The sequence below is a fragment of the Urocampus carinirostris genome, chromosome 15, assembly GCF_059441175.1.
Source record: "Urocampus carinirostris isolate Australia breed hairy pipefish chromosome 15, RoL_Ucar_1.0, whole genome shotgun sequence".
Classification (NCBI taxonomy): Eukaryota; Metazoa; Chordata; class Actinopteri; order Syngnathiformes; family Syngnathidae; genus Urocampus; species Urocampus carinirostris.
This window is the reverse complement of record NC_142363.1, coordinates 750,159-776,314: the sequence shown is the minus strand read 5'-3', so window position 1 is coordinate 776,314 and position 26,156 is coordinate 750,159. Positions and strand designations below refer to the sequence as shown.

The 26,156-nt window shown below is 38.5% G+C and overlaps 2 protein-coding genes across 13 annotated transcripts in view; one reads left to right on the top strand and one right to left on the bottom strand.

The window, feature by feature from the left end:
• Positions 1 to 181: 181 nt before the first annotated feature.
• On the bottom strand, positions 182 to 24,825 carry LOC148351276 (uncharacterized). 3 transcript variants are annotated; one of them, XM_088353817.1, is made up of 5 exons: positions 24,410 to 24,825; positions 21,549 to 21,638; positions 6,113 to 6,235; positions 1,529 to 1,688; positions 182 to 1,198 (listed from the first exon to the last, which is right to left on the bottom strand). In XM_088353817.1, exons 1-4 carry the CDS (start codon positions 24,479 to 24,481, stop codon positions 1,533 to 1,535), a joined length of 441 nt encoding a protein of 146 aa, XP_088209943.1. In that variant the 5' UTR covers positions 24,482 to 24,825; the 3' UTR covers positions 182 to 1,198; positions 1,529 to 1,532. The 3 variants fall into 3 exon arrangements, with proteins under 3 accessions (XP_088209943.1, XP_088209942.1, XP_088209941.1); XM_088353816.1 differs by lacking the exon at positions 24,410 to 24,825 and adding an exon at positions 14,821 to 14,949 and having other exon boundaries at positions 182 to 1,330; positions 21,549 to 23,159; XM_088353815.1 differs by lacking the exon at positions 24,410 to 24,825 and adding an exon at positions 14,821 to 14,949 and having other exon boundaries at positions 21,549 to 23,159.
• Positions 14,886 to 26,156, top strand: part of s100pbp (S100P binding protein) — a 66,794-nt gene continuing 55,523 nt past the window's right edge. For 3 of the 10 annotated variants that reach the window (XM_088353809.1, XM_088353810.1, XM_088353811.1), the window contains exons 1-3: positions 15,075 to 15,466; positions 22,203 to 22,257; positions 22,991 to 23,761. In XM_088353809.1, coding sequence (XP_088209935.1) covers positions 23,009 to 23,761 — 753 coding nt within the window. In that variant the 5' untranslated portion in view covers positions 15,075 to 15,466; positions 22,203 to 22,257; positions 22,991 to 23,008. Of the gene's footprint in view, positions 15,467 to 22,202; positions 22,258 to 22,987; positions 23,762 to 26,156 lie in introns of all 10 variants that reach the window. The other 7 variants (XM_088353808.1, XM_088353803.1, XR_015852808.1 and 4 more) reach the window with 6 other exon arrangements.

Here is a 26,156-nt window from a genome sequence, read left to right as displayed (position 1 = left end):
GCAAAAATAGCTTGCTTTTTTTCTTGAAAGAGTCACACCAAATATTTTAAGACAAATTTAGAAAATACACGCCAAACTCGCTCTCTAAACAAAAGCTAATTCTTCAGCATATTATATTTCACTGTGTCAAGTTTGACAATTTGATCAAATCTTTTAAAATTATAATAATGCCAGAGCCTGAGTCCCATATCAATATTATTATACCAATTTAAATTTGTCTCTCTCCCTCAGTTACTTAAGAGTATTGAGGCCCCTTTAAACTGACATTTAAGTCCTAAATAATGGTTTCAAAACTTGGTGCAAGCAGAATTCTTTGTAAAAATGTCACAAAATACTGCAAAGAGGATGCAAATGTATCCACCTTCAGTGCAGTCAGCGCACTTCTATAGCTCCTGTTCCTTTCGCTCACCGAATCTAATTATTTTAGGTCAGGGGTCGGCAAGCTTTTTTTACTCCGGAAGACATTTGGGACCGCCACCTAATGAAAACATAGAACCTGGAGCCACAACCCATTTCTATATCATTAAATATATTATGCATGTATACATAATGCTATGTGCAAAAAATGTAAAAATGAAATCAACGAACTGCTGCAGAGAACACCGAATTTTATTGTTGCATGTAACAAAAAGTATTTTACACTTGCTTGATTTGAAAAAAATACTGAGTGTCTATTTGACTCCTCGTATTTAAGAAATAAAAATCCAAACTTACCCAACCCGCTGAACAAAAAATGCAAACAGCCAGCAGCCACCTGTCCTTTTATTTATAAGATAAAAATCCAAATATTATCCACCAGCACTGAACTAACAATGCAAACCCAAAAATTGCGCAGGACTACTTCGCTTAATATTTAGTCAAGTCAAGTCATGTTTATTTGTATAGCCCTTAATCACAAGGAGTCTCGAAGGGCTGCACATGTCATGAACCAGGGCGGACTCTCGGATCCAATAGCGTTTGTTTCAAAGGAGTTTTTATTGGAAAGAGTTGTTGGTGCTGGCTTGTGACGCCGGCGCTTGTCGGTCATCAACCTCTTTGGGCGGAATGGCAGCTCCGTGACAGGTAAGTGGAAGGTACAGTTTAGCAGGTAAGTCGATGGCCAGGGCGGGAGAACAGGTCGAAAAACATGGGACGGAAAGAGGTCAAAAACAGAAGGCAGGCATGAATCAGGCATGAGGAGTCGTAGGTACTTTGTAGTCTGGAGAAACACACAGTGATATAAAAAGTACGATCCGATGTCCATTTCTGGACGCAGACCACTTAAGAGGAGAACGTCAGCCGATCAGGAAGTGCGCTCCAGCGCGCCAAACGATTGCCCCAGGTGAGTTCACTTAGGCAATAACGACAGCACAGACCACAGATTATTGCAAACCAAAGACTATTATTACACCATCCCCTGATCTAAAACCTACACTTAGTTACTTAGTTATGTATTTATGCCACTTTTATATTTCACATACACGCATGCACGTACATATGCACGCACACACACATGGAAAACAATAACCAATTAAAATATGTATCTTACCTGGTTAATGTGATTTTTGCTCTGAACCTCGCTGCACATCTTTTTCACGCCAGGGCTGGAGCTGGAAGATGTCACCATTATCTTCAAACAGGAAGGTAAAGCTGATGTCGGTGAGGGGTGAGCGGTGCTTGTTCTTAATGAAGTTCATGTTGGAGAGGACCTGCTCACAGATGTGTGTGAATCCATAGATTGTCAGAACCTCAAATGCATACCTCTTCATGTGTTTCTATCTGTCGGAGGTGGCATTCCATGTCTCGAACACAAGTTTGTCCTGTTTGTGAAGGTTTGCAATTTCACTCCATTTGTGATTTAAAGGCAAGAACAGCCTTCTGACGGGACACATTCAAATGTTGCACTTCCTGATCGGCTGTGACGCATATTTCGGGCGGTAAAAATTTTACAAACGTTTAATTTTAATGTGACAAGTTTACCCTAATCTTTAAATTAAGAATTATGTTTTAAGATGAACAAACTAAAATGAAATTTATTTTTTATAAAATACTCAATATTTTACAAAGTCCAGTGTTCATTTTACCTCTGAAAAGTGATGGGACTCACATAATCAAAAATCTATGGGTCCCAACAGATATTTATAGGTCCCCAAAATTTAGTGTTATCGAAGTTGAAATTGTAAATCGGCGACAAAGATATAATATAAATCTATATATTCATTCAGTTCATCACAGTTTATTGGTAATACAAATCAGTTATCACTTTAAGATTTTTCAGTTCACAACAATATTGTACATTATAGAAAATAATATTGCTGAAATATGAATCTATATTTTCATTTAGTGTTAATCATCACAGTTAATTGGTGATCCAAAGCAGTTATTACTTTATATTTTTCAGTTCACAAATATTGTACATTACACAAAATAATATTGCTGAAATATTAGTCTATATATTCATGCACTTTTAATCGCAAATTAATCGCAATTAATTGGTTATACAAGGCAGTTATCACTTCAGATTTTTCAGTTTCATATATTCTTCGTGGTTTGCCGTCCCGCCACAGTTGAAATGTCCAATTGTTTGGTAAGATGCACCTTCATAAACTGGTGTTGTCTAGCCTCCATTATCATCCTTCTCATAGCGTCACCAGGAATATAATTTAGTCAATTTTGCTAGGAGTCTTCTTGTGTATTTTCTTTTGTCAAATCGTTCGCTTCGACAAACGTGTTTTGCTTGCCTCCGCGATCTTCCGAAGAATTTCTCTGCCGTTTTTTCGTGCCGGAATTATTGCCGTTGTTATCACATTCTGCATTATGTTTCGACTTATTACTGACACTGAAGAAATTAATTTTGTGTTGATTTGCACTAATACTAACTTTTTTTTCGGAGGCATACTTAACCTTCGCTCGATGACAACCACCATAACAATGACAGAAAGCAACGAGATTTCGTTTGCCGAGATCGGCGTGCGGACGAAAACTCTAACCGCGAGACCAAAACAACAATGGCGGATGTGCCTGACGAAAAATTTAGAGTGCGGTAAATCTTTGTTAAAAAAAATAATAATAATCGGGTGATAATGACAATTTTGTGTCAAAAAAGTTGCGTCCCGGGGTCGCACGTTGATTTGACACTATGCGTCCCCAGCAAAAATGATGAGTCTAGGACGCAGGGACGCGGGCAATCAGGAACACTGAAAGTCACAGGGAGCCACAAAAGAAAGATGAAAGAGCCACATGTGGCTCTGGAGCCGTGGGTTGCCGACCTATTCTCTAAGTGGTTTGCTAGAGCTTCAGGGTAAAAAGTTTGTTTTGGGTTAAAGTTTGTTTTGTGGCCTTATATCATAAACAATGTTCCCTCTAAGCTGCGCGCGTGCGCAATCGCGCACTGCTCGCACATTCTGAGCGCACAAGAAAATCTATCCAGCGCAATGTTCCCTCTAAGCTGCGTGCGTGCGCAATTGCGCACTACCGAGAGCTTTTCCGCGCACAAGAAAATCTAGCCAGCTCACAAAAATCAGGGCTTGAAATAACTAATTAAGAATCAAATTAAGTCAAAGTTACAGCGCATGAAGGTAAAAATACACTGGTTCCCCAGACGTTGTGTTCTAAATGCAGTATTTTGAAGTCAAAGGTCGAAGTAGAACGAAGTTAAGTAAAGTCAGTAGAGTTTTGCGAGAACCGGCTTCTTCGGCTCGGCTCACTAAAAGGAACCGGCTCTTTCGGGTCCCAAACGGCTCTTCGGGTTGTTTTTGCTTCTTTAATCCCTATATGAACAAATATTATGTAAGATTGTGCACAAAATGACTTAAACGAAGGGGGGGGAATAGAACAAAAAATCAAAAAGTACCAAAATGAAAAAGTAGTGAAAAGCTGAGAAAAAAGAAACAAAAGGAAGAGAAAAAAGGAGGAAAAATTCTGAAAAGAACCAGAAAAAAAGAAAAGAAAGAAACAAAGGGGAAAAAAAGGAAATAGAGAACAAGAAAAAAAGTAACAGCTAGGAAAAAATAAACACAATGAGATTTTTTTAAAGGAACTTAAAAAAAATAGAAAAAAAAAACAGGGAAAAAGAAGAAAAGGATTGTGTTGCATTCAAATAATTTCCAATTATACCAAGTCAATCTTGTTGCCAACATTGTACTTCCACTAAAAAATGTGATTAAATTCAGTTGTGTATCGTACTACTAATGACTTAGTTGCCACACTTGGAATTGCTGTTGCTCACTGTTGTTTCAAACGTTGCTCACCGACTTTGTGTGAACGCTCAAACCGTGGAAAATTAGAGGGAACATTGATCATAAAGTGTTTCAACAATGAATATAGATTGTTTAATGAGCTTCCGTAGATGGGATTTTTTAGCAATTTATAACCAAAAGGGGTCTATTGGTGAGAGACTTTGACAGTAAACTGTAGTCAAAATTGTGTCCTATAAATACTGGACCAGACCCCATCTACAGTATGGTGTTGGATTTTTATGTGTGCCATTGAATTCTGCTTTTATCAATAAATTTAGTAATTGCACAGGTTCTATTTTATCTCCGACCCATGTGTACCTCATTTATGGCTCGCAAGCCATACCCCATAGGTTACCGCCCCTTGATTAATAGACTTGATTCTGCAACAGCACGATGGTTTCTTTCGGAACATATACATACCTGTTTTTAATTCTAGAAATTCATTCCTCAAACTTTGATGAAGGGCCATTGCCAAACCTGAATCTTAAGGGGGGCATATCAAATGTACCGGTACTGGGGGGCACAACTATTATTATGATGTGTCATGCAGGCAGGGCCGTTGCTGGCCATTTGGGTGCCCAAAGCACAAATGTTGTATGGTTTTGTTTTCTTCACAATTTTTTTAAAAATACTAATAGGTCAGAGTGCTGGAGCGTTCACATCCAATAGGCGAGTGTGCCATATGAGCCTACAAAAAAAAATAATCCGTACCTAGGAGAGTGTGCCCTTTAAAACAGTGCGCAGTATGGGTGTAGAAATACGGTCCAATAACGAGCTTTTTTATTTTAACATTGACTACCGGTAAGTGACCCATGAGCTTCATCTCGTTTCTTCTTTTTTTTCCCTCCGCTTCGGACTCTGGCTGCTGTTTCGAGGCCATGTTTGCACAGGTGTTCACCATATTGCGAATGAGGCGTAATCGAACATACCCCTGGGAGGGGAGGGGGGCACCATGACAGTGGAGATAGGCAGGGGCACAAAGCAGAGTCACCCCTTTTCTCAGGAAATTTGGTTTATCCTGCTTTTGTTCAACCTTATTAACGCATATTATTAACACTTTTAACACTTTACTTTTTTTTTCACGACCCTAAATTTCTTTTGGGGCCCTCCTGGACACTTGATGCCCTACGCAGTGCGCGTTATGTGCATTTGTGGGGCTACGGCCCTGCATAAAGGGATTCCGGTTCAAAGTTGCTAAGTATAAAAAAAGTTTAAATTACTTAAAAGTTCAAGGCAGAGTGAAAAAATGAATGTTATGATAATTTAGTAGAATAATAGATTGTTCTAAAAGGTATTAAATTATTTAGTGCAGAATATTACATCATGAATAGGAGTATACAGAACAAAGGGACCACCAAAACCTGTGTTTTTATCCTCCATTTCCTTTTTTCCCTTTTTATTATTTTTTGTACTCTGCTGCTTAAAGTCATGATTGCAGGCTTAAGTTTTCAAATGACGCACCCCACCTTTAAGGAACATGGCCTGATAATTGGTGATAAAAAGGTGTAAGATAAAAGCTGTTTATCTCTTTAGGATAATGCTGAATCAATATTTCCCTCTTGCAGTTATACGTCATTTATTTTGAATATCAAATGTAAACACCTTTTTATTTAAATTTCCCCACAATAACAACAAAAAGCAAAAGTAATTTAAGTAAAATTGCTATGTAGCCCATCCTTCAGATTATGAAACTGAAAAGATTTTTCATTATTTTCCCTATATGAAAAACAAATGTGGTGGTCACAAGGCAAGCTGAATTAAACAATATACTCGCACTTCCATTTAATTTGTTAATCAATTATTTGTTCAAATAATTTATCGACCACCCAATAATGCTATAAAACTAAGTGTATATTATTTATAAAGAGTATTTTTTCCCATAGTGCAGTGGTTACCTCATGCGCCCAATACGCGATAAGTCCCCAGTTCGAGACCAGGTGAGAACAAATGTTTGCTTGGACAGGGATGGGCGCCACCAGGCTGTACTTGCCCAAGACACACCACAGGAAATGGTGCCCCTACAACCAAAGAGATTAAGGGATCCAATCAACCAACCATTTTTTTAACCTGAAAGTTTGGACACCCTTGTTTTAAAAAATTGTTGAGTGTTCAGCTAAAATGAATGTATCGTATGTTCTGGACTACAAGGCACACTTAAAAACAAAAACTTTGCCAAAAATTGAGAAGTGCGCCTTAAAACCTGGTGCACCTTACGTACAGGTAAATCGGTATATCAAATCGGATATACATTATTACAATGTAATGCTTCTATATACGGTAACCTTTTTAATGCTTTGAAAATGTATTATTACTATTAGGTGCATCTTTAAAACAAGAAAATTCCCAAAAGTTGAAAAGTGCGCCTTAAAACCTGCCCTGATTTATGTTCAGGAAGTACAGTAAACAAAATCAGAAATGCATTACTACAATGTAATGTTTCCATATATGGTAACCTTTTATGAATTAACCAAGTTGATTTTTGAGTAAAACCAGATTTCATAATATTTATATTCGATTAAATATGTTTTTAAAAAATGTAAGCCTCAATCTTTCTGTAGTTTTAATTTCACATGCCTTGCATATGAAACGTAAAGCTAACAAAGATTTATCTTTTCTTCTGAGGGTGCGCCATATAATCAGGAGCACCTTATCGTATAGAAAATACGGTACTACGTATGAGCAGACATCCGTACATCATAGACCTATATCAATATTTTCCACAACCAGAATTAATGAGTGTGTTTAATCTATAATGAGTTTAATGGCCAAAACTCTTTTTGAGATGCTGAGACCTTGCTTTAAGAGGCATCCCACATGCTTCTTGCTCAATTTTAGTGAGTATTTTGTATGAATTTGAAAGTGTGTACTGTAGACCAGAGGTCTCAAACTAATTTGACTTGATGTCCGCAGGAGCTAGGGTCTTGGTGAGGCTGGACAGAATTGTTTTTTTTGCTACACAAAATAAGATGTAAAAAAAAACTATATATATATATATATATATATATATATATATATATATCTGAAATGAATGTGAATATAAATCAATCAGTAGTATATCAAAGGGACAGTGTATATTGTTTGACTACTAAACGTCGCTTGATTGTGCCATGCAACCGAGAACCAGTGCTAAAAAGAAAAAAAGACCAACTGCAGAGACTAAAAGTCACCAAACCACAACATTTTTCATTTTTTCTTTTCTTTTTTGCCCAGCCTTTTGCAAAGTAAGAACAAAAGGAAAAAAGGAAATGAAAAAGGAAAAAAGACAAAGACAAAATAAAGAACAAAAATGAAAAGGATGATTGTTAATGATAATATTTTCTTAATACATTAAAAACTGACGTGATCAGCAAGAGAGGCAAATGTAGGTTTACAAATTTATTCACTGCGCAGTGGGTAGACTAGACGAGTCTCACACCGTTCCCGCGCAGCCAACGGGTTTTGTTCAAAAGTTTTCGCATGCGCAGGAAATATCAATGACGTCACACATACGTCTTTCGGTTCAAAATAGAAAAATAGTAAAAATAAAATAATAAAAACGAGTTGAAATGTAAGTCAAGTTCATCAGGATCATTTGTAACATAGAACACAAAGAAATATACAATTAACTAAATGTGATCTGCTTTTACAATGATAAAGAAGAAAAAGCCAGGCAAAAACAAGGAATCAAAAAAGGAAACGAGACAGGTTTTTTTTTATTGTTTTTGGGGGTACATGTAGCAGTAAGATAGCTGACAATAATGTCAGCTTCATCTAAGTGAGGCTTATGTTAAGCAAAATAAATGCTAATGACTATGAGTAATTTAAAACATGGATGTTTGTGTCATAGTTAATGTATTTTTGCTTATTTTATAAATCATTGTTTTTTTGATTAATTATACTTTTGCTTTCATTGGTCCTGTGGTAAGGGGCCTCTTCCTCTGGGAGGTGTGAGAATTCTCCCAGCGTGGTCCGCTGTGTGTCGTAAGAGGTGACTAAAATGGAGGGAGCGAGAGGACTGGGGATCCTCTCTTCTCTATCTCTACTCCCTAAGAGACACCAAGGCATACGGACCTGGTTCAGAAAGAAGTGCAGAGGAGAGAGAGGAGTTCTGGAAGGGTTTGTCCGAATGTGTGGCAAGTGCGAAAGAAGGGTGGAACGTGGTAATACTAGGTGACCTGAATGGTAGAGTGGGTGATGTAACAGTTGAAAATGTGGTTGGTAGATATGGAAGAAATGAGAGTGGGAAGAAATTGATTGAGTTATATGTGGAAAATGAATTGGTGATTGCAAATATATCGTTTAAAAAGAGGGACGTGAATAAGTATACTTTTGTCGGAGTGGATGGTGGTAAGATGGTGGACTTAGCACTGATGGATTATGTAGTGGTTAGGAAAGGGATGTAGATAGTTGGATGTGCATGTTTACAAATGAAAATGAAATGTTTACAAGGGTGAAATGAGTGGTATGTCTGATAATTTTTGTGTGGAAGAAAAACTGAGAAAAGATGGATCGTGGAGGGCTAGTTTGAAGATGATGGCTCACAGCTCTTTTGCTAATTTTCTATTTATTACCGTTGTCTTGTCTTTTTTGTTTTCTTTTCTGGACACATGCGTGGCCGATAACACCTATAGTCGGGAGGAACTTATACAATTGGGTCTGCGTCTAAATTTCGACTTTTTGGGCACTTTATATACCACCTTTGATATCCCGCAAGAGATACAAAGGCTTCCGGGATCTCCGTGGGTGGCCAACCCACTTACGAAGCAGCAGAGACAGCGTAGGGATCATAGACAAAAGCGGGGCTGTCGCTCGGGCAAGTGTGTTAAGCTAAGGGAGCTACATCAGCGAAACAGCAGTGAAGGACACAAAGATAATTGAATTGTGCCTAATTCCACCAATATTTCTTCATCGATCTTGCCTGTCAACCGACGCCTGAGACGAAGCACGCCCGAACGGCGACATCTTGTGACGATCTCCACAAAGACTTCAGCTAAGTTCAAAGATTTAGCAAAGCTGAAATTTGGTCTTGTTGATAATATTATTCGTGATTACAAACTTAACCTGATTGGTCTGTGTGAAACTTGGTTGAGACCGGATGAGTTTTTACTGTTAAACGAGGCTTCTCCTCAAGACTACGTGAGCTGTCATGTAGCACCCTCTTTGAAGAAGGGTGGCGGTGTTGCGCCAATTTCTGAACAAATACTCAAACTTACTCCCCGTACCTCAAATGATTATAAGGCGTTCGAGGCTCTTGTTATGCGGTCCTCCTTAATTTCAATTTATGTAGTAACTATTTATCGCACACCTGGACCATACACAGTTTTCTTAGATGAATTCTCTGAAATGTTGTCTGACCTTGTAACCTATGAAGACAAAATGATAATCATGGGGGACTTTAACATTCATATGAACTCCCCACTCAGTTCACTTACTGTTGCGTTTCGGTCTCTTATTGATACATTTGGTTTAATCAAATTGTTGATTTGCCGACTCATAAAGATGGAAACACGCTAGACTTGGTTCTGACTCGAGGAGTTTCAACCTCAAACATGTTGCCATGTACCACCGTTATTTCTGATCATTATTTAGTTTTTTGGGGGAAAAGTGTCAATTTTATTGACACTTTTTAACAGCAATTAAACACATTCACAATTTCATTATATCATATTCTAACAATATGAGGTTTGAACAATTTTTATCAACACTTTTTACAGCAATTAAACACATTCACAATTTCACCATATCATATTCTAACAAGGTTTCTGGAAGTAAAGTGAAAGTGTGACATTCTGCCTTTGCTCTTTATTTCCGCCAAACCTTTTAGTTCTTGTTTGATCTCTCTGATTTCATCATTAAATTCGATCCCCTTATGTGTTAGGGTAAAATAGCTTTGGTGTCTTCGTTGTAGAGGGTTGTTTATTAGAATGGCTACCCCATCGTCACGGTCCTCACCCAAGCCACTCCACAGTGAAGGGCACGGCCAAATCTCTTCCCATTGTTCATAACCTTCCAAAAAGAGGGTGCAGCATTCATTGATAGTAGAGACGGTAAAGTTCATAGGTGTTGTTGAAGTATACAAATTACTTAATCAAAACCGGGGGGTCCGAGTCCAAGAAGGGTGGCGGTGTTGCGCCAATTTCTGAACAAATACTCAAACTTACTCCCCGTACTTCTAATAATTTTAAGGCGTTCGAGGCTCTTGTTATGCGGTCCTCCTTAATTTCAACTTATGTAGTAACTATTTATCGCGCACCTGGACCATACACAGTTTTCTTAGATCAATTCTCTGAAATGTTGTCTGACCTAGTAACCTATGAAGACAAAATTATAATTATGGGGGACTTTGTCATTTGAGGTGCTGGCTAAATGTTGTATTAAAAAAACGGAAGGATTTAGTTGACGCAATATAAGCACTAACATAGTTTCTGAGCTCTCTGATATTCTTTTAAGAGTAGTTGCGTTGTTTCCTTTATATAAAGGCTCTATTGGGAGGTCGCTGGTTCGCGCCTCGGCCGAGTCATACTGGGAGGTCGCTGGTTTGCGCCTCGGCCGAGTCATACCTAAGACTTATAACATTGGTAAAAATGGCGGCGCCCTCTGTTGGCTGCGGCTGCATCGGCTCGCTACAACGGGTCAGGTGTATCGACATTTCGTTCTGTGTACATTGTTACAAAGAACGACAATACAAAGGAAATTATTATTATTATTATTATTATTATTGACTCACTCATGAATGAGTTTAATGCTACCCTGGCTAGTGTCCTGGATTCAGTATCGCCCATACGGCTTAAATTGCGACCTAAAAGACACACGCCTTGGTTTACAGATGAAACTAGATCGCTTCAACAAGAATGCAGGAAATCTGAAAGAAAATGGCGCTACCAAGCTTGAGGTTTTCCGTCAAACCTGGTGTGACAACTTGTTAAAGTATAAAGCAGCCCTTGCCTCTGCAAAATCAGCCTACTTTTAGAAGGTGATTGCGGCACAAAAGAACAACCCCAAAATCCTTTTCAACACTGTAGCATTGCTAACGAGGCAAAAGATTATCCCAGATAGTTCTACCCATTCAGCCCATGACTTTATGGTCTTATTCAATAAAACGATTTAACGCATACAGGAAGACATTTTTAAAGACAGTGTTATTACATCACATATTAAAGGGCTGAAATCTATAGATGCGCGACATGGTGGCTGTCCAGGGAATTTTTCCTGATTTAGTGATCTGTCACTCGATAATCTCAAACAGGTGATGAATACGGCCAAACCGACGACTTGCCTGTTTGACCCGCTTCCGGGTTCGCTGATTAAAGTCTTTTCGGGGTCCTGGGACCTTCAGTTCTAGATATTATAAACATATCACTCTCCTCAGGTGTAGTTCTAGTGGCTTTTAAGTCCGCTGTTATTAAACCTACACTAAAATGACCCAACCTTGATTCAGAAAGCTTATGTAATTATAGACCTGTGTCAAACCTACTGTTTCTTTCTAAAGTACTTGAAAAAGTTGTGGCACAGCAGCTGAATGATTTTATATCCGAGAACAATCTTTTTGAATCAATACAATCAAGATTCAGGGCTAACCACTCTACTGAGACAGCCCTGATTAAGGTAACCAATGATCTTCTACTGGCAATGGACTCCTGCGCTTCATCACTCTTGCTGCTGCTGGACCTTAGTGCTGCTTTTGACACTGTGGACCATAATATCTTGCGAGAACGGTTGGAAAAATGTATTGGTCTCTCAGAAACCGTCCTCTTATGGTTCAGATCCTACCTCTCAGATAGGACGCACTGTGTTAAATATGGTCAAATGACATCTGAGCCCTTTAGTGTTACCTGTGGTGTTACGCAGGGTTCAGTACTTGGCCCCCTTCTTTTCAGCATTTACATTAGGTGATATTTTTCGCAAGTATAATATCAGTTTCCGTTGCAAAGCAGTTGACTCTTAACTATATCTTCCAATAGAGGAATCTGCCACACTAAACTGTGGAAATTTGGAGGCCTGCCTCACTGAGATAAAAGAGTGGAGGCCACTTAACTTGCGCCTTAACTCTGAAAAGACCGAAATGTTAGTTATTGGTCCATCTAAATGTTGTGACTTGTTCTCAAAAACTGCTCTGAACATTGACAAATGTATCACCCAGAGTGACTTAGTTAAAAATTTAGGTATTTGACCCCGATCTAATCCAAGCAGCCGCCGACTAGATTTTCCCCCGAACGCGAGTAGTCCGCGGTGTATGCTGGGATTTATATACCGGCGTTTCATTGGCTAACCAATGTGTCAATCATCATTTGAATCGATCACTATTGGCTAAAGTTATTCGGAGGTAAAGGGGCGGATCCTTTTTATCATTTACAGACTGGCATAGGCTAAAGGGGCAAAACAAAGCCTGCAATTGGCCGAAAAAGATGTGTCAATCATCAGTTGAATTGATCACTATTGGCTGAAGTTATTCGGAGGTAAAGAGGGCGGATCCTTTTTATCATTTACAGGCTGGCATAGGCTAAAGGGGCAAAACAAAGCCTGCAATTGGCCGAAAAAGATGAATGTGAATAGCATGTTGGGTTGACGGCATAGAGAAAACAGTATTTTACTTTTCTGTACTGTATTTGTAAATATTTTACTCTCCTGGATTTACTTCACTCACAGATATAAGAGGACCATGGTTGCACATTATTGTTGAACACAACGACTTCGGTGAGCTACTCCGGCTATATATGTTCCCAGTATCTTGTTTCAGAGTGATTTTGATGTTTCTGTGATGGGTCTTTTTTTAAATTAAACTCAATTCCAAGTGTTTATTGTCATATGCACAGTAAAGTTGCGAGCGAAAAAGAAAATAGAAACTAAGGAATGGTTGGCATTTCTTGAATCCCAAGACTTTAACCTTCCGAATGATATTTGGAACGATGCATTTGAGTGACATTGTAGGGACTCCGCATCCGCACGTGTCTACGACACGTATTTGCTTCTTTGCAGGCTTTCGGAATGTTAAGGGGGTAATAAGTTTGACTGAACTTTCTGACTATTTTGTCGACGTTCCCATTGTAGCGCCTTATAATCCGGTGCGCCTTATGGATGTCAAATATAGGACTAAAAACTATTTTTTCGGGGTGCGCCCTATAACCCAGTGCGCCTTATACTGCGGAAAATACGGTACTAGAACAGCTCTCTTCCATCTTCGCAACATTGCTAAAATTCGTCCTATGCTGTCTCAGTCAGATGCAGAGATTATAATTCATGCGTTTGTTACTCCCCGTCTCGATTACTGTATTGCACTACTCTCCGGTCTCCCGCAGTCCAAAATCAAGAGCCTTCAGCTAATACAAAATGCTGCAGCGAGGCTTTTAACTAAGACAAGAAAGTTTGATCACATTACCCCGATTATAGCTAACCTGCATTGGCTCCCTGTTGGCTTAAGATGTGATTTTAGGGTTCTGTTGGTATTTATACAAAGTCATGCCTGGACTTGCTCCCTCTTATCTTTCAGATTTAATTTCCCCCTACGTTCCGGTCCGGAGCCTTAGCCCTGAAAACGCTCGTCTTCTGGTGATCCCAAGAGGCAAAAATGGTTCCACTTCTACTCTATAGCATATGAATAACCTATACTTTTCGTGGACAATATCTCTGTATTATTTGTGATTGCAATATCCTTTGCGGTCTGGTAATCCTGAAAGGGGGATGCTACATGAGCGGTCCCTTCTCAGGGTTTCTTCATTTTCCTCATGTTGAGGTTTTTGAGTTTTTCCTTGCCCTCATGTTGGTTCCAGAACAGGGGATGATGTAATAATAGTCTGAAAAATAGTCTGTGTAATAACCTGTGCAGCCCTTTGAGACTCTTTGTGATTGAGGGCTATACAAATAAAAATGACTTGATTTGACTTATAGACTTAATGAATTAATTACCTGGTGCTAAATAGGCTGGTTTAGCTGCTCTCTTGTAGCTGTCTACTTTCATAGTAAACTTCGTGCAGCTTGGTTTGGCTTTGGTGCTTGACTGCGGGAAAATGGATGGAACAAAGCCTAGATAGCTCCTGTTATTGCACTTTTGTCGTGTAAAATAAAAATTTAAACAATTGTAGCATGCATCCGACCCACAACAAAGCCTGAAATCTAACTGTATAAATTTAAAACCCATTCAACCATAATGGACTCTTCTCTTTAAAAAAATGTCCACTGTTTCATGAAAATGGACCTTTGGACATATCTGTCATGTGCGGATGTAAACACTGTATAAACTATGTTTATTGTCTGAAAACTATTTTCATGGACTCAAATGGGTGTATGATGCCTCAAAGACCTGAGTGTTAGAGATTACCAAGAATCAGATTATTTACCTGACTTTAATTAAAATTTTGTGAATAAATGGGTAAAATGTGGATAAATCAATAATAAATCAATACAATCTTGACTTTATTTAATAATCACAACTGCAAATAAAAGTCCGGATGATCTGACCAGACTTCAATTTTACTGATTCATAATTTATTGTCAGAAACTTTACTTTCGGATTTACAGGTTGCAGAATCACCACTCATATTAAAAAAACCATCATGTCAACATATTTTTTGAGAGGATACATATTATTCTAAATTATATGCAATCAACATCTACAACAATGACTAACCAGTGATAAAATGTGAATCACAAACGTAGGTTTGAGTGCTGCGAGGAGACCAGTTTGTTGGGGACGATCGATCCGTCCATTTTTTGCACGCCTCGATTCACCGCAGACTTCCATTTCTCCCTCCTTTCCCTGTCAGATGGAAATATGAAATATATTTCCGATTCAGGACTCTTTCTCTTATTAGACGTATAGCCGTTTACACAGCAACTTTCCACCATTGTTCTAGTCAGACTCGATAAAGACATTTTTCCCCCAAACAAAGGTGGGGGCCCGGTGGATTGTTTGGTCACGTGACCAAGAGCCCGGATGTCCGACTTCATCCATACGTTACCGATCTATGTTAGTGCAAAGCTAAAGTCGTTAACATCCTCGTTCAAACCTCGTAAAATCGCGCGCGGTTTGTGTTTCAAATCAACTTCCAACTTCAATAGTGGCGACTCACGTTTTGAAAATACACTAAAATAAGCAGTCGGCTTGTGGAATTTGATTGCCTTCCAACGTTGGATTTGTGTGCTTCTCACCGATTACAGCCTCTTTTTCTTTTCATTTATAAACAGCCGGACAGCGGGATTGCATTCCTCAGCCCCTTTTTAAATGTATTTATTTTGTTTTGGACGAATGTAATCTCGCATCACGGACTCACTGGGTAAGTCATTTTTTTGAGTAAAACGTCCTTCCGCCTGCAAGACCTCGGTATAAAATTGAGTGAATGCATATTATAGTCACGGCCCATTTATATTCAGAGCTTTGGGGATGCTGAGCACTCAGTGTCTGGCTAAGTAAAATTTAAATGAATAATAGATAAATAATCTCCCACTTAGTTCTCAAGCACAAACGGTTTTAATACCAAAACGACAAGAATTCGGTATCAGAAATAACGTTACCAATTTACAACTTCTTAAAACTAAATGGTTTATATATCTCTCATCTCATCATCTCATCAGCCGTACCGCTTATCCTCATTAGGGTCGGGGGGGGGGGGGGGGGGGGGGGGGCTGGTGCCCATCCCAGCCATCTCCGGGCAGTGGGCAGGGGACACCCTGAACTGGTTGCCAGCCAATCGCAGGGCACACAGGGACAGACAACTCATTCGCTCATTCACACCTAGGGACAATTTGGACCGGCCAATTCACCTGAAATGCATGTTTTTGGAACGTGGGAGGAAACCGGAGTGCCCGGAGGATATAAACATCAAAATGTGATGATAATGTTGAATATGATAGAATAGAATTGTCTTTATTGTCCTTAATATAAACGTTTCGAAACATTGTGTGCAACGAGATTACACATGGAAGCGTTTTTCATTATTTTTGAGCCTATTTTGCCTTTATTAAGGCAAAGAGTTTTTGCTTGAGCACCACCAAAAACGGGCTGGTTATGTCCATGCTTTAGCCTCCCTATGATAACTCAACATTACACACCAACGGTGCATGCAAAAATGTGTTACAATCAGGGTCAGAGGGTTACTTTAAAAAAATGTAATCCGATACACATTATGAAACAATACAGGTGCTTAAAATTCTTGAAATTGCCTGAATTTTATTGTTGAGTCTTTAGGGTCAGGAAAATGCTTGAATTTTTTGTGAAGGGCTGGAAAACGCTTGAAATTCCTGCCGTATTGGAAGTCCGACTCGACAGACCAACTTTTAAGGAAAATGACCAATAATAAAATCGGCTTCAGGCAGCACGGCGGAGCAGTGGTTAACGTGTGTGCGGCACAGTTCTGAGGTTATGAGATCAAATTTCCTGTGTGAAGTTTTCATGTTCTCCCGTTTCCTTCGGGCACTCCGGGTTCCTCCCACATTGTCCAAAAACATGCATGTCAGGTTAATTGGCCGGTCCAAATTGTCCCTAAGTGTGAATGAGGTAGTGAGTTGTCAGCCCTGCGACTGGCTGGCAACCAGTTAAGGGTGTCCCCTGCCCACTGCCCAACTTCGGCTGGGATGGGCTCCAGCACCCTGCGACCCTACTAAGGATAAGCGGTGCGGATAATGGATGGATGGATGGATGAACTCAAAACAATTAGTAACATTAATTACATTATGCAATTTACAAGGTAAAATCTTGCATGAATCAATCAATAGCTCTACATTTTGACGTCAGAGTGCCGTCCATAATAAAAATAACAAGAAAATATATCGTTACTCGTTAGAATTAGAATACCTTAATATTGCAGTAATGTAACCTGATGACTTTTGATTAGGGCTGCAACAACAAATCAATTAAAATTGATTACTCAAAGTGTAGGAAACTATTTATTGCATTGTGTGATTTATGAGCCACTTAGCATGTTAACTCAATGCAAATAAGTGCGTTGCATTTCCTTGTAAAGTGAAAAGTTGTAGTAGCAATTTAGTCTAGCAGAGGGCGCCTACAGGTTTTTTTTTGTTTGTTATGGGCCATTAAAGTAGTGACTGTAACTGAAAATGCAAGACATTTTACCCAACACCTATGTGGAGAGATTGTCTTAAAGCATTTACACGTGTATTGTTTAAATACACAAATACAGTGCATCCGGAAAGTATTCACAGCGCTTCACTTTTTCCACATTTTGTTGTTACAGCCTCATTCCAAGTTGTATTAATTTAATCTCTTTTCTCAAAATTCTACACAAAATACTCCATTATAAAAACGTGAAAACGTTTTTTTTTTTAACTTTTTTTGAATTTATTAAAAACAGAAAACTAAGAAATCACATTTACATAAGTATTCACAGCCTTTGCCATGAAGCTCAAAATTGAGCTCAGGTGCATCTTTTTTTCCACTGATCATCCTTGAGATCTTTCTACAGCTTAATTGGAGTCCACCTGCAGTAAATTCAGTTGATTGGACATGATTTTGAAAGGCACCCACCTGTCTATATAAGGTCCCACAGTTGAGTGTGCATGTAAGAGCACAAACACCAAGCATGAAACTCAAAAGAACTGTCTGTAGACCTGCGAGAAGGGATTGTCTTGAGGCACAAATCTGGGGAAGGATACAGAAATTTTTTTGCTGCTTTGAAGGTCCCAATGAGCACAGTGGTCTCCATTATTCGTAAATGGAAGACATTTGGAACCACCAGGACTCTTCCTAGAGCTGGCCGGCCTTCTAAACTGAGCGATCAGGGAAGAAGGGCCTTAGTCAGGGAGGTGACCAAGAACCCGATGGTCACTCTGTCAGAGCTCTAGCGTTCCTCTGTGGAGAGAGGAGAGCGTTCCAGAAGGACAACCATCTCTGCAGCAATCCACCAATCAGGCCTGTATGGTAGAGTGGCCGGACGAAAGCCACTCCTTAGTAAAAGGAACATGGAAGCCCGTCTGGAATTTGCCAAAAAGCACCTGAATGACTTTCAGACCATGAGAAACAAAATTCTCTAGTCTGATGAGACAAAGATTGAACTCTTTGGTGTGAATGCCAGGCGCCATGTTTGGAGGAAACCAGGCACCGCTCATCACCAGGCCAATACGATCTCTACAGTGATGCATGGTGGTGGCAGCATTAGGATGTGGTGGTGTTTTTCAGCAGCAGGAACTGGCAGACTAGTCAGGATAGAAGGAAAAATGAATGCAGCAATATAGAGAGATATCCTGGATGAAAACCTGCTCCAGAGCGCTCTTGACTTCAGGCTGGGGCGAAGGTTCATTTTTCAGCAGGACAACGACCCAAAGCACTCAGCCAAGATCTCAAAAGATTGGCTTCAGAACCACTCCGTGAATGTCCTGGAGTGGCCCAGCCAGAGTCCAGACTTGAATCAGATCGAACATCTCTGGAGAGATCTGAAAATGGCTGTGCACAAACGTCTCCCATCCAACCTGATTGAGCTTGAGACTTATTGCAAAGAAGAATGGGCAAAACTGCCTAAAGATAGGTGTGCTAAACTTGTGGGATCATATTCAAAAATACTTGAGGCTGTATTTTCTGCCAAAGGTGGATCAACAAAGTATTAAGCAAAGGCTGTGAATACTTATGTAAATGTAATTTCTTAGTTTTCTATTTTTAATAAATTCAAAAAAAAGTTAAAAAAAAAAAACTTTTTCACATTGTCATAATGGAGTATGTTGTGTAGGATTTTGAGATAAGAGATTAAATTAATACAATTTGGAATGAGGCTGTAACACAGGGGTCGGGAACCTATGGCTCGCGAGCCATATATGGCTTTTTCTATGAGTACCTGTGGCTCGGAGACTAATTTGATTGCATGCTAATTTTATCCATCTCGTCCAAAACGTAAGCTACTAATCCTGTTCAGGTACACACAAAGCCATACCAAAGCTGATTTTGGAGCAGTGCTTGGCAGAATATATAGGGCACGTTTTTCACTACAATCTACAGTCAAGGTGTCACACGAAAAAAAAAAAAAAAACTCGTTCTGGCTGTACATCGCTAAAGAATCCGTTATATAAAACCTCACTATATTATCTGTCTTCAGTGTTCAGATACCTTATGACGAATCCACAGAACACACTGTAAATACGCCAAAACACAGGAAGAGAACTTAAAGTTTTTTGATTGGGTGAGTGGGAGGGATGGGTGCAGCTATGCAAAAAGTGCAAGCACTCCCTCCCATCTCTCGCCCTACGCCGTCTGCACCATAGATAAGCACATCAGGCTCCCTTTTTGCAGAATGTTGTGACGTTTTTACAAAATAACTGCTTACATCTGGTTTTGAAACCAATATGTATGAAAAAAAAGGGTCAAAGTGAGTTTAACCGATCTTGAGTAATTGCAAGAAAGACACAAGTTTAAATTGGTATGTTTGTTGATTTTGGGACACGGGCTCTGGCATTATTCTCTTTTCATAATTTTGATCAAATCATCAAAAATAAATGTGCTGAAGACTAAGTTTTTGTCTGGGGCGCGTGTTTAGCATTATAGTAAATTTGTCTCATAATATATGGCTCTTTCCCAAAATAAAATTAATATATTTTGCTTTTATGGCTCTTTGAGTCAAAAAGGTTCCCGACCCCTGCTGTAACATAACAAAATGTGGAAAAAGTGAAGCGCTGTGAATACTTTCGGGATGCACTGTATATTTGCGATTTACACAAGATCTAAAAAAATCATGTGTCATGATGAATGCAAGATTAAAAACTTCATATGTAAATCGCAGATATATATTTGTGGATCTGAAAAATACATGATGCACTCCGGATTTATTTTTTTAAATGGTCCAGGAGACATTGGAACTCTGCTTTGAAAGTCCTCAAAAACGTTTGAATTTGGCCATGAAACAGGAGTACGAATCCTGTAAGACAGGGGTCTCAAACTGGTGGTCCAGGGGCCAATTGCAACCAGCCGGGTGAAAGTTTTAGTCCCCAGCCTTAATATAAAAGTCTCATGTGTGTACAATTAAGCGCCTCCTGGTGGGGAAAATATAATTCATTAAAAGTGTTCCTTTAAAAAGGGCAAACATACATGAACTATGCAATAAATGTTCACGTTTTAAAATACTCATAGGTAGAGAATTTTGCATTTATTTTACATAACATTCGCCTCACTTAGATGGAGCTGACATTGTTTTTGGGGCGGCAGTAGCTCAGGAGGTAGAGCGATCGTTTTAGGATTAAGGGATCCCAGTTCGAATCCCGGCCTGTCCGTGTTACATGTCGAAGTGTCCTTGGGTAAGACATTGAACCCCCAATTACCCCCAATAAGCAGGTTAGCGCCTTACATGGCTACACACATCACGGCCGCTATTGGGAAATGTGAAGCACAATGTAAAGCGCTTTGGGAAGTCATTGATTTGAAAAGCGCTATATAAATGCAGATCATTTCATTTCATTTCATCATCTTGCTGCTTCAGATACCCCAAAATCATAAAGGTTGTATTTTTTCTATTTCTTAATTTTCTTGTTTATTGCCTTGCTTTTTTTCTTTTTCTTTTTCATGTTTTTCTTTTTTTTTCTTTCTTTGTCTGTTTTCCCTTTTCCTTTATTCCATATTTTCCTTTTTTTTTCTATTTGCCCTTTTTGTCTTTTTTATTTCCTATTTTTCAATTTTCTTTTTTCCTTCTTTTTCTCTCTTTGCTAAAGGCTGGGCAAAAATAAATAAATATGTTGATTAATTAATGTTAATTAATTAATTCATGTTGTTCTTTAAGTCTCTGTAGTTAGTCTTCTTTCTTTTTAGCATTCTTTTTGGTTCATTTATTTATCGATTGATTTATAATCACATTAATTCTTAATATTTTTATTTTTAGATCTTATTTTTGCAGCATTTTTTAAAGATACATGAGAACAGTTTTTTCTTTTCTTGTGGGAAACCTAATTCGGCCCAACCTCATCCAGACCCTAGTTCCGGCGGCCTTTAAGTCAATTGAGTTCGAGACCCCTGCTGTAAAGCACATTAAGAACCCTGTGTTGTTTTAAACAAACAAAGTGTTCACTCTCTAAATTTTCTAACAAACTCTGGGATGTCGTGTGTCCAAGTTAGTTTTACTTGTTTGAAATGGGGATACCACACCTCTTGACATTACATAGATTTACCAGTGTGAGCAGTGTTGGGCACATTACTTCTTACAAAAAGTAACTGAGTTAGTAATTGAATTACTCTATAGTAAAAGTACTTTGTTATCAGGGAAAGTAACTATTTCCATTACGTTACAAAGTAGTTATTGTATGTCAAAGAATTTTAAATTTTCTGAGCAAATACGAAACGGGGCGTTGACTCAGTTGCTATTGGTGGGTTCATGGTGACATCTGAAAAGACGTGACGTAAACAACTGTGAGGAGAGTGGAAAACCTTACCGCTTTAAACCACATCAGGTTTGCAGGGGGGGTCACGCAGCCATAGGCGTTCTGCAGCCAAAGTAACACACCACTTTTAGCAGTCAGTAACTGTAACGGCATTGTAATGGCGGAAAAAATAATTAGTTAGACTTACTCAGTTACTGAAAAAATGGGATTGCAGGCTCGCACCAATTCAACTAAACGAGTGCTACATTTGAAGGAGAAGTAAAAAATAAATGTTCTTACTTGTAACACAGTGTATGAGTTGGCCATGTGTACAATCCATAAAACAGTTTCGGACGTTACAACAATGTGTACGCATGTATATGTAAATATACTTCTAAATAAAACTGTAATCCCGCAAAGTAATCCTTATTTTAACTAAATATACCAGTGATTTGATTATGTATTTTCTTTGTATTTAACGGAATACAATTAGAAAACATTAAATCATAAATACATAATGCTGTTCCTTCTGTTTTTTATAGGTGACCACCATTTCTGATGTCTCACATGTTTTGCACTTTACCTGTTTTTGTTTTTACCAAATTACAAGGTTGGGTGGTAATACCTTTTAAGATACTCCGCAACACTACCATTTTATGCGTTAGACTACCAATTTTCTCCCATTAAAAACGCCTAACATATTTTTTGTTCTTCTTTTTTCTACAGTTCTACCATTTTTTTCATATTCTACAACAGCAACAGACTAGTATTTTACTTTACGGTAGGTACTTTTAGATCCAAGTGAAAACATGGTAGTTAGTTGGATCGATCACCCCACCCCTAATAGCATAAACTTGTTGCAATTGCTTCTGTTATTTCCAGATTTCTGATGTCTCATGTGTTTTGCTCATTCCTTTTTGTTGTATTGTGCTGTTTTTTTAGAATACCTATAATTGTATAATTACAGGGTTTCCGCGGATCCTTGAAAAGTCTTAAAAGAAATTGAAGTAATTATTCTAAAGATAAGGTCTTAATTGGCATTAAAATGTCTTAAATCCAATTTTTGAAAGTTTTAGTAAAGTTAACACATTCATAACCACAATAATGTAGTAAAAAAAAGGCATTTTGAATGCATCAGGTTAAAAAATGGTTCATGAATGTAGCAGAAGAGTTCTATGGAATTCGAAGTTATTTGCCCGTTTTGACTGAGGATCCATGATGCACTGTAAACATCCTTTTTATGTATTGTTTTCCATGTCCATAAAACATTGATTAAGTGCTATGTTTTTTTTCCAACGCTACCAAAATATGATTTAAAAAAAAAAACATTTGTTTAAAATTGCTTCTCATTTATGTTGTTATTTTATTTATTTTTTTCTACTATGTTTTTTCTCTACTTGGTCTTACATTCAAGCTCAAAAGGTATTGAATTTTTTATTTTTTATTTTTTAATTTAACTTGCCCTAAGCTGTAGGAACCCTAAATTAGAATGTTTCTGTATTCTGTTTTAGCAGACTTGGATTGGGGGGAAAATGCATTCCAGAAGACAGCTTTTTAAACACCTTGAACCTTTATCCTCACGAACAATTACGGCATTTGCCAAGGGTAGTTGGCACAACTCGCCAGAGCAATTTGTTAATTTTAAAATGGAAGTCTTGGACAACATTGCCACAAAGAGGATACGGGAGGATTCCAAACAGGATAGCGGCTTTGAATCTCCAGAAGAGAAACATCAACTCAGTTGGAAAATGTCAACACAAGACTCATCTTCTTTCCTAACCCAAAGCAGCCTTGCCTGTGAGTCTTTAAACCTGGAACCTACGGCGTGCGAGTCCACCATTTTGCCATGCAATCTAATTGGGACCGACCAAGTCCTGTTCATGCTGGAGCCTCTATTTGATACAGAAATCCGTGACCTGTTAAAGAGCAATTCTTGCGAAGACACAAATCCTAATGGGAAGGAAAATGACCTGGACAAAGGTTATTCGTCCCAATGCCTCAATCAGAGTCCCTCTCTCCAATACTCGGCATTCTCCATCCCAATTTTTAATGGAAACAAGGACAACAACCATACTCAGGGTCCAAACCTGGCTGTGTCATTGAAATCCAGTAGAGAATCTTTTGTGGGTGATGTCTCTGATGTGTGGAACATCGGCTCTCCTGACCTAGAATCATCAGTATGCGAGGAGAATGATGGCAGTTTAAAAAAGGAAGTGGAATTGTGGCAGAATAGGGGAATACTTCTCCCTGACTACGACGACTTTGACAATAGTTTTAGAGTTCAGGTAATCAATTGAATACAGTGGTACCTCTTCTTACAAGTTTAATTTGTTTCTGGATTCCGCTCCTTGCTCGAATTGCTCGTGTAACAAGCGCATTTTCCTGGTGTGAAATGATTTATCGGTGGGGTTCATAGTTTGAGAGGTCCACAGAAAGTTAAAAATAAATATTTTCTCTATTAAGTATGTGTTAACAATGCCTTTATGCTTTATTTTCCACTGCGCATATCTGTTGTTATTAGACCTTTATCAGGCCTGTTTTGTGGCGGAAAAAGACTCCAAAAAAAATATATGTAAAAAAACAGTTTATTAGAGTGTGTCTTAGAAATAGACGCAAAGCATGTTACTCTGCTGTCATCTTCTGGCTTAAAGTCATAATTCCAGGCTTTTGTTTTCAAATGACGCACCCCACCGTCAAAGACTAATGGATCCACTCCCTTTCCTCCCAAAAGCACCCAAGCGAACAGCTATAAATTACTTTCCTGAGCACATTCAAATAGTAACAGGGTTTGTACAAGTGCTTAAAATCTTTAAAAAAAATTCAATTTAAATGTTGTGTTTTCAAGGATTGAAAAGCGCTTAAATTTTCGGTCAAGTGGTCGGACATGCTTGAAGTTCTTGCCATGTTTCTCAACAAGTCATCTTAAAAATTACCCCAAAACTGCTCTCTGGTGGCTTTGCTTTTGCCATTGCAATTCTCCCTTTGTGGTTAACGGCAGCTGGCATTTGTTGGCATGGCGTTGTCGCCGCATACAGGTTGTGCCCAAACGATGGTTGTTTACTTCACCTAAACAGCACTATGAAATGTGTGTTAGTGCAAGGATTACATAAAAATTATGGTACGTGCAAAAAAATAATCTCGTATTTTCTAGTGATAAATTGTTGGCTTTGAAAGTCCTTAAAAAGTGCTCGGATTAGGCTATGAAAAAGGTGAATAAACCCTGTGGTAATTAGACATAAAAAATACTGTATTAAGGTAAACATAATGATATTAAAGGTTGGTTGCATAGTTTTAGGGGACCACAAAAAGTTGAAAGATAAATATTTTATCTTCTTAGTATGTGTTAACAATGCCCAACTGAGTTCAAAGAGCCCTTATGTTTTGTTTTCCATTGCACCTATCTGCTTTTATTTTACCTTACCAGGCCTGTTCAAGGCCGAACAAGACCCTAAAAAGATGAAAAACGAAGAGTTTATTCGAGCGTGTCTAAGAAAAAAGGCAAAACGTGTTACTCTGTTGTCATCTTCTGGCTTAAAGTCATGATTGCAGGCTTAAGTTTTCAAATGACGCACCCCACCTTTAAGGAAATCAAATGTTGTTTATGAGCGCCTTAACGAACATTACATTATTCTTAATCACTATGACATTAAAATGTAAAGAGAAAGTGTGGTTTACTTTAATTATCACCTGCTCTGTTAGACTTCGTAGATACATGACCTAATTTACCTGTGTGACTACGTCAATGTTGCCGTGATAATTTCTGTCTATTTTTTGAGAACCGGCTCTTTCGAATTGGCTCACTAAAAAGAGGCAGCTCTTTAGGCTCCCAAACGCCTCATCGGCTTGTTTGTTTCTTTTAATCTATATCATTATGTAACGTTAAGCATGAAATTACTTAAAAAACGGGGGGAAATAAAAGACAAAAGGACCAAAATTAAAAATATGTACCATAAAGAGGTAAGAGAAACAAAAACAAAAAATGAAACAGAGACAGAAAGGGAGGCAGCACGGAGTTTGTATGTTCTCCCCGTGCTTGTGTGGGTTTCCTCCGGGCACTCCGGTTTCCTCCCACATTCCAAAAACATGCATGTCAGGTGGATTGGCCGGTGCAAATTGTCCCTAGGTGTGAATGAGCGAGTGAGTTGTCTGTCCCCGTGTGCCCTGCGATTGGCTGTTCAGGGTGTCCCCTGCCCACTGCCCGATGATTGCTGGGATGGGCTCAAGCACCCCCGCGACCCTACTGAGGATAAGCGGTGCAGCTAATGAGATGAGATGAGACAGAAAGGGGAAAAGAGGGAAGGGAAAAAAGCCAGACAACAAATAAGAAAAGTAAAAGGCTCAGAAAAAAATAAAAAAGGAAGAAACAAAGATAAAAAGGAAAATAAAGAAATAAATAAGAAATAAATAGTAAAGAGCAGGGAAAAAGTAACAAAAGGAAAACAAATTAAAAACGGAAATATTGAAGAAAAGTCCAGGAAATAAAAGTATTTGGGATCTATTTGATTGGTCTTGTGTTGTATTCAAATAATTTCCAAATATATCGAGTCAGTCTTGTTGCCAACATTGTACTTCCACTAAAAAGTGTGGATGAATACAGTTCTTTATTGTGCTACCAACTAAATATATCCCCTAAAATGTGAGTATAATACAACAAAAGATACTTCTTAAAAAATGGAAATA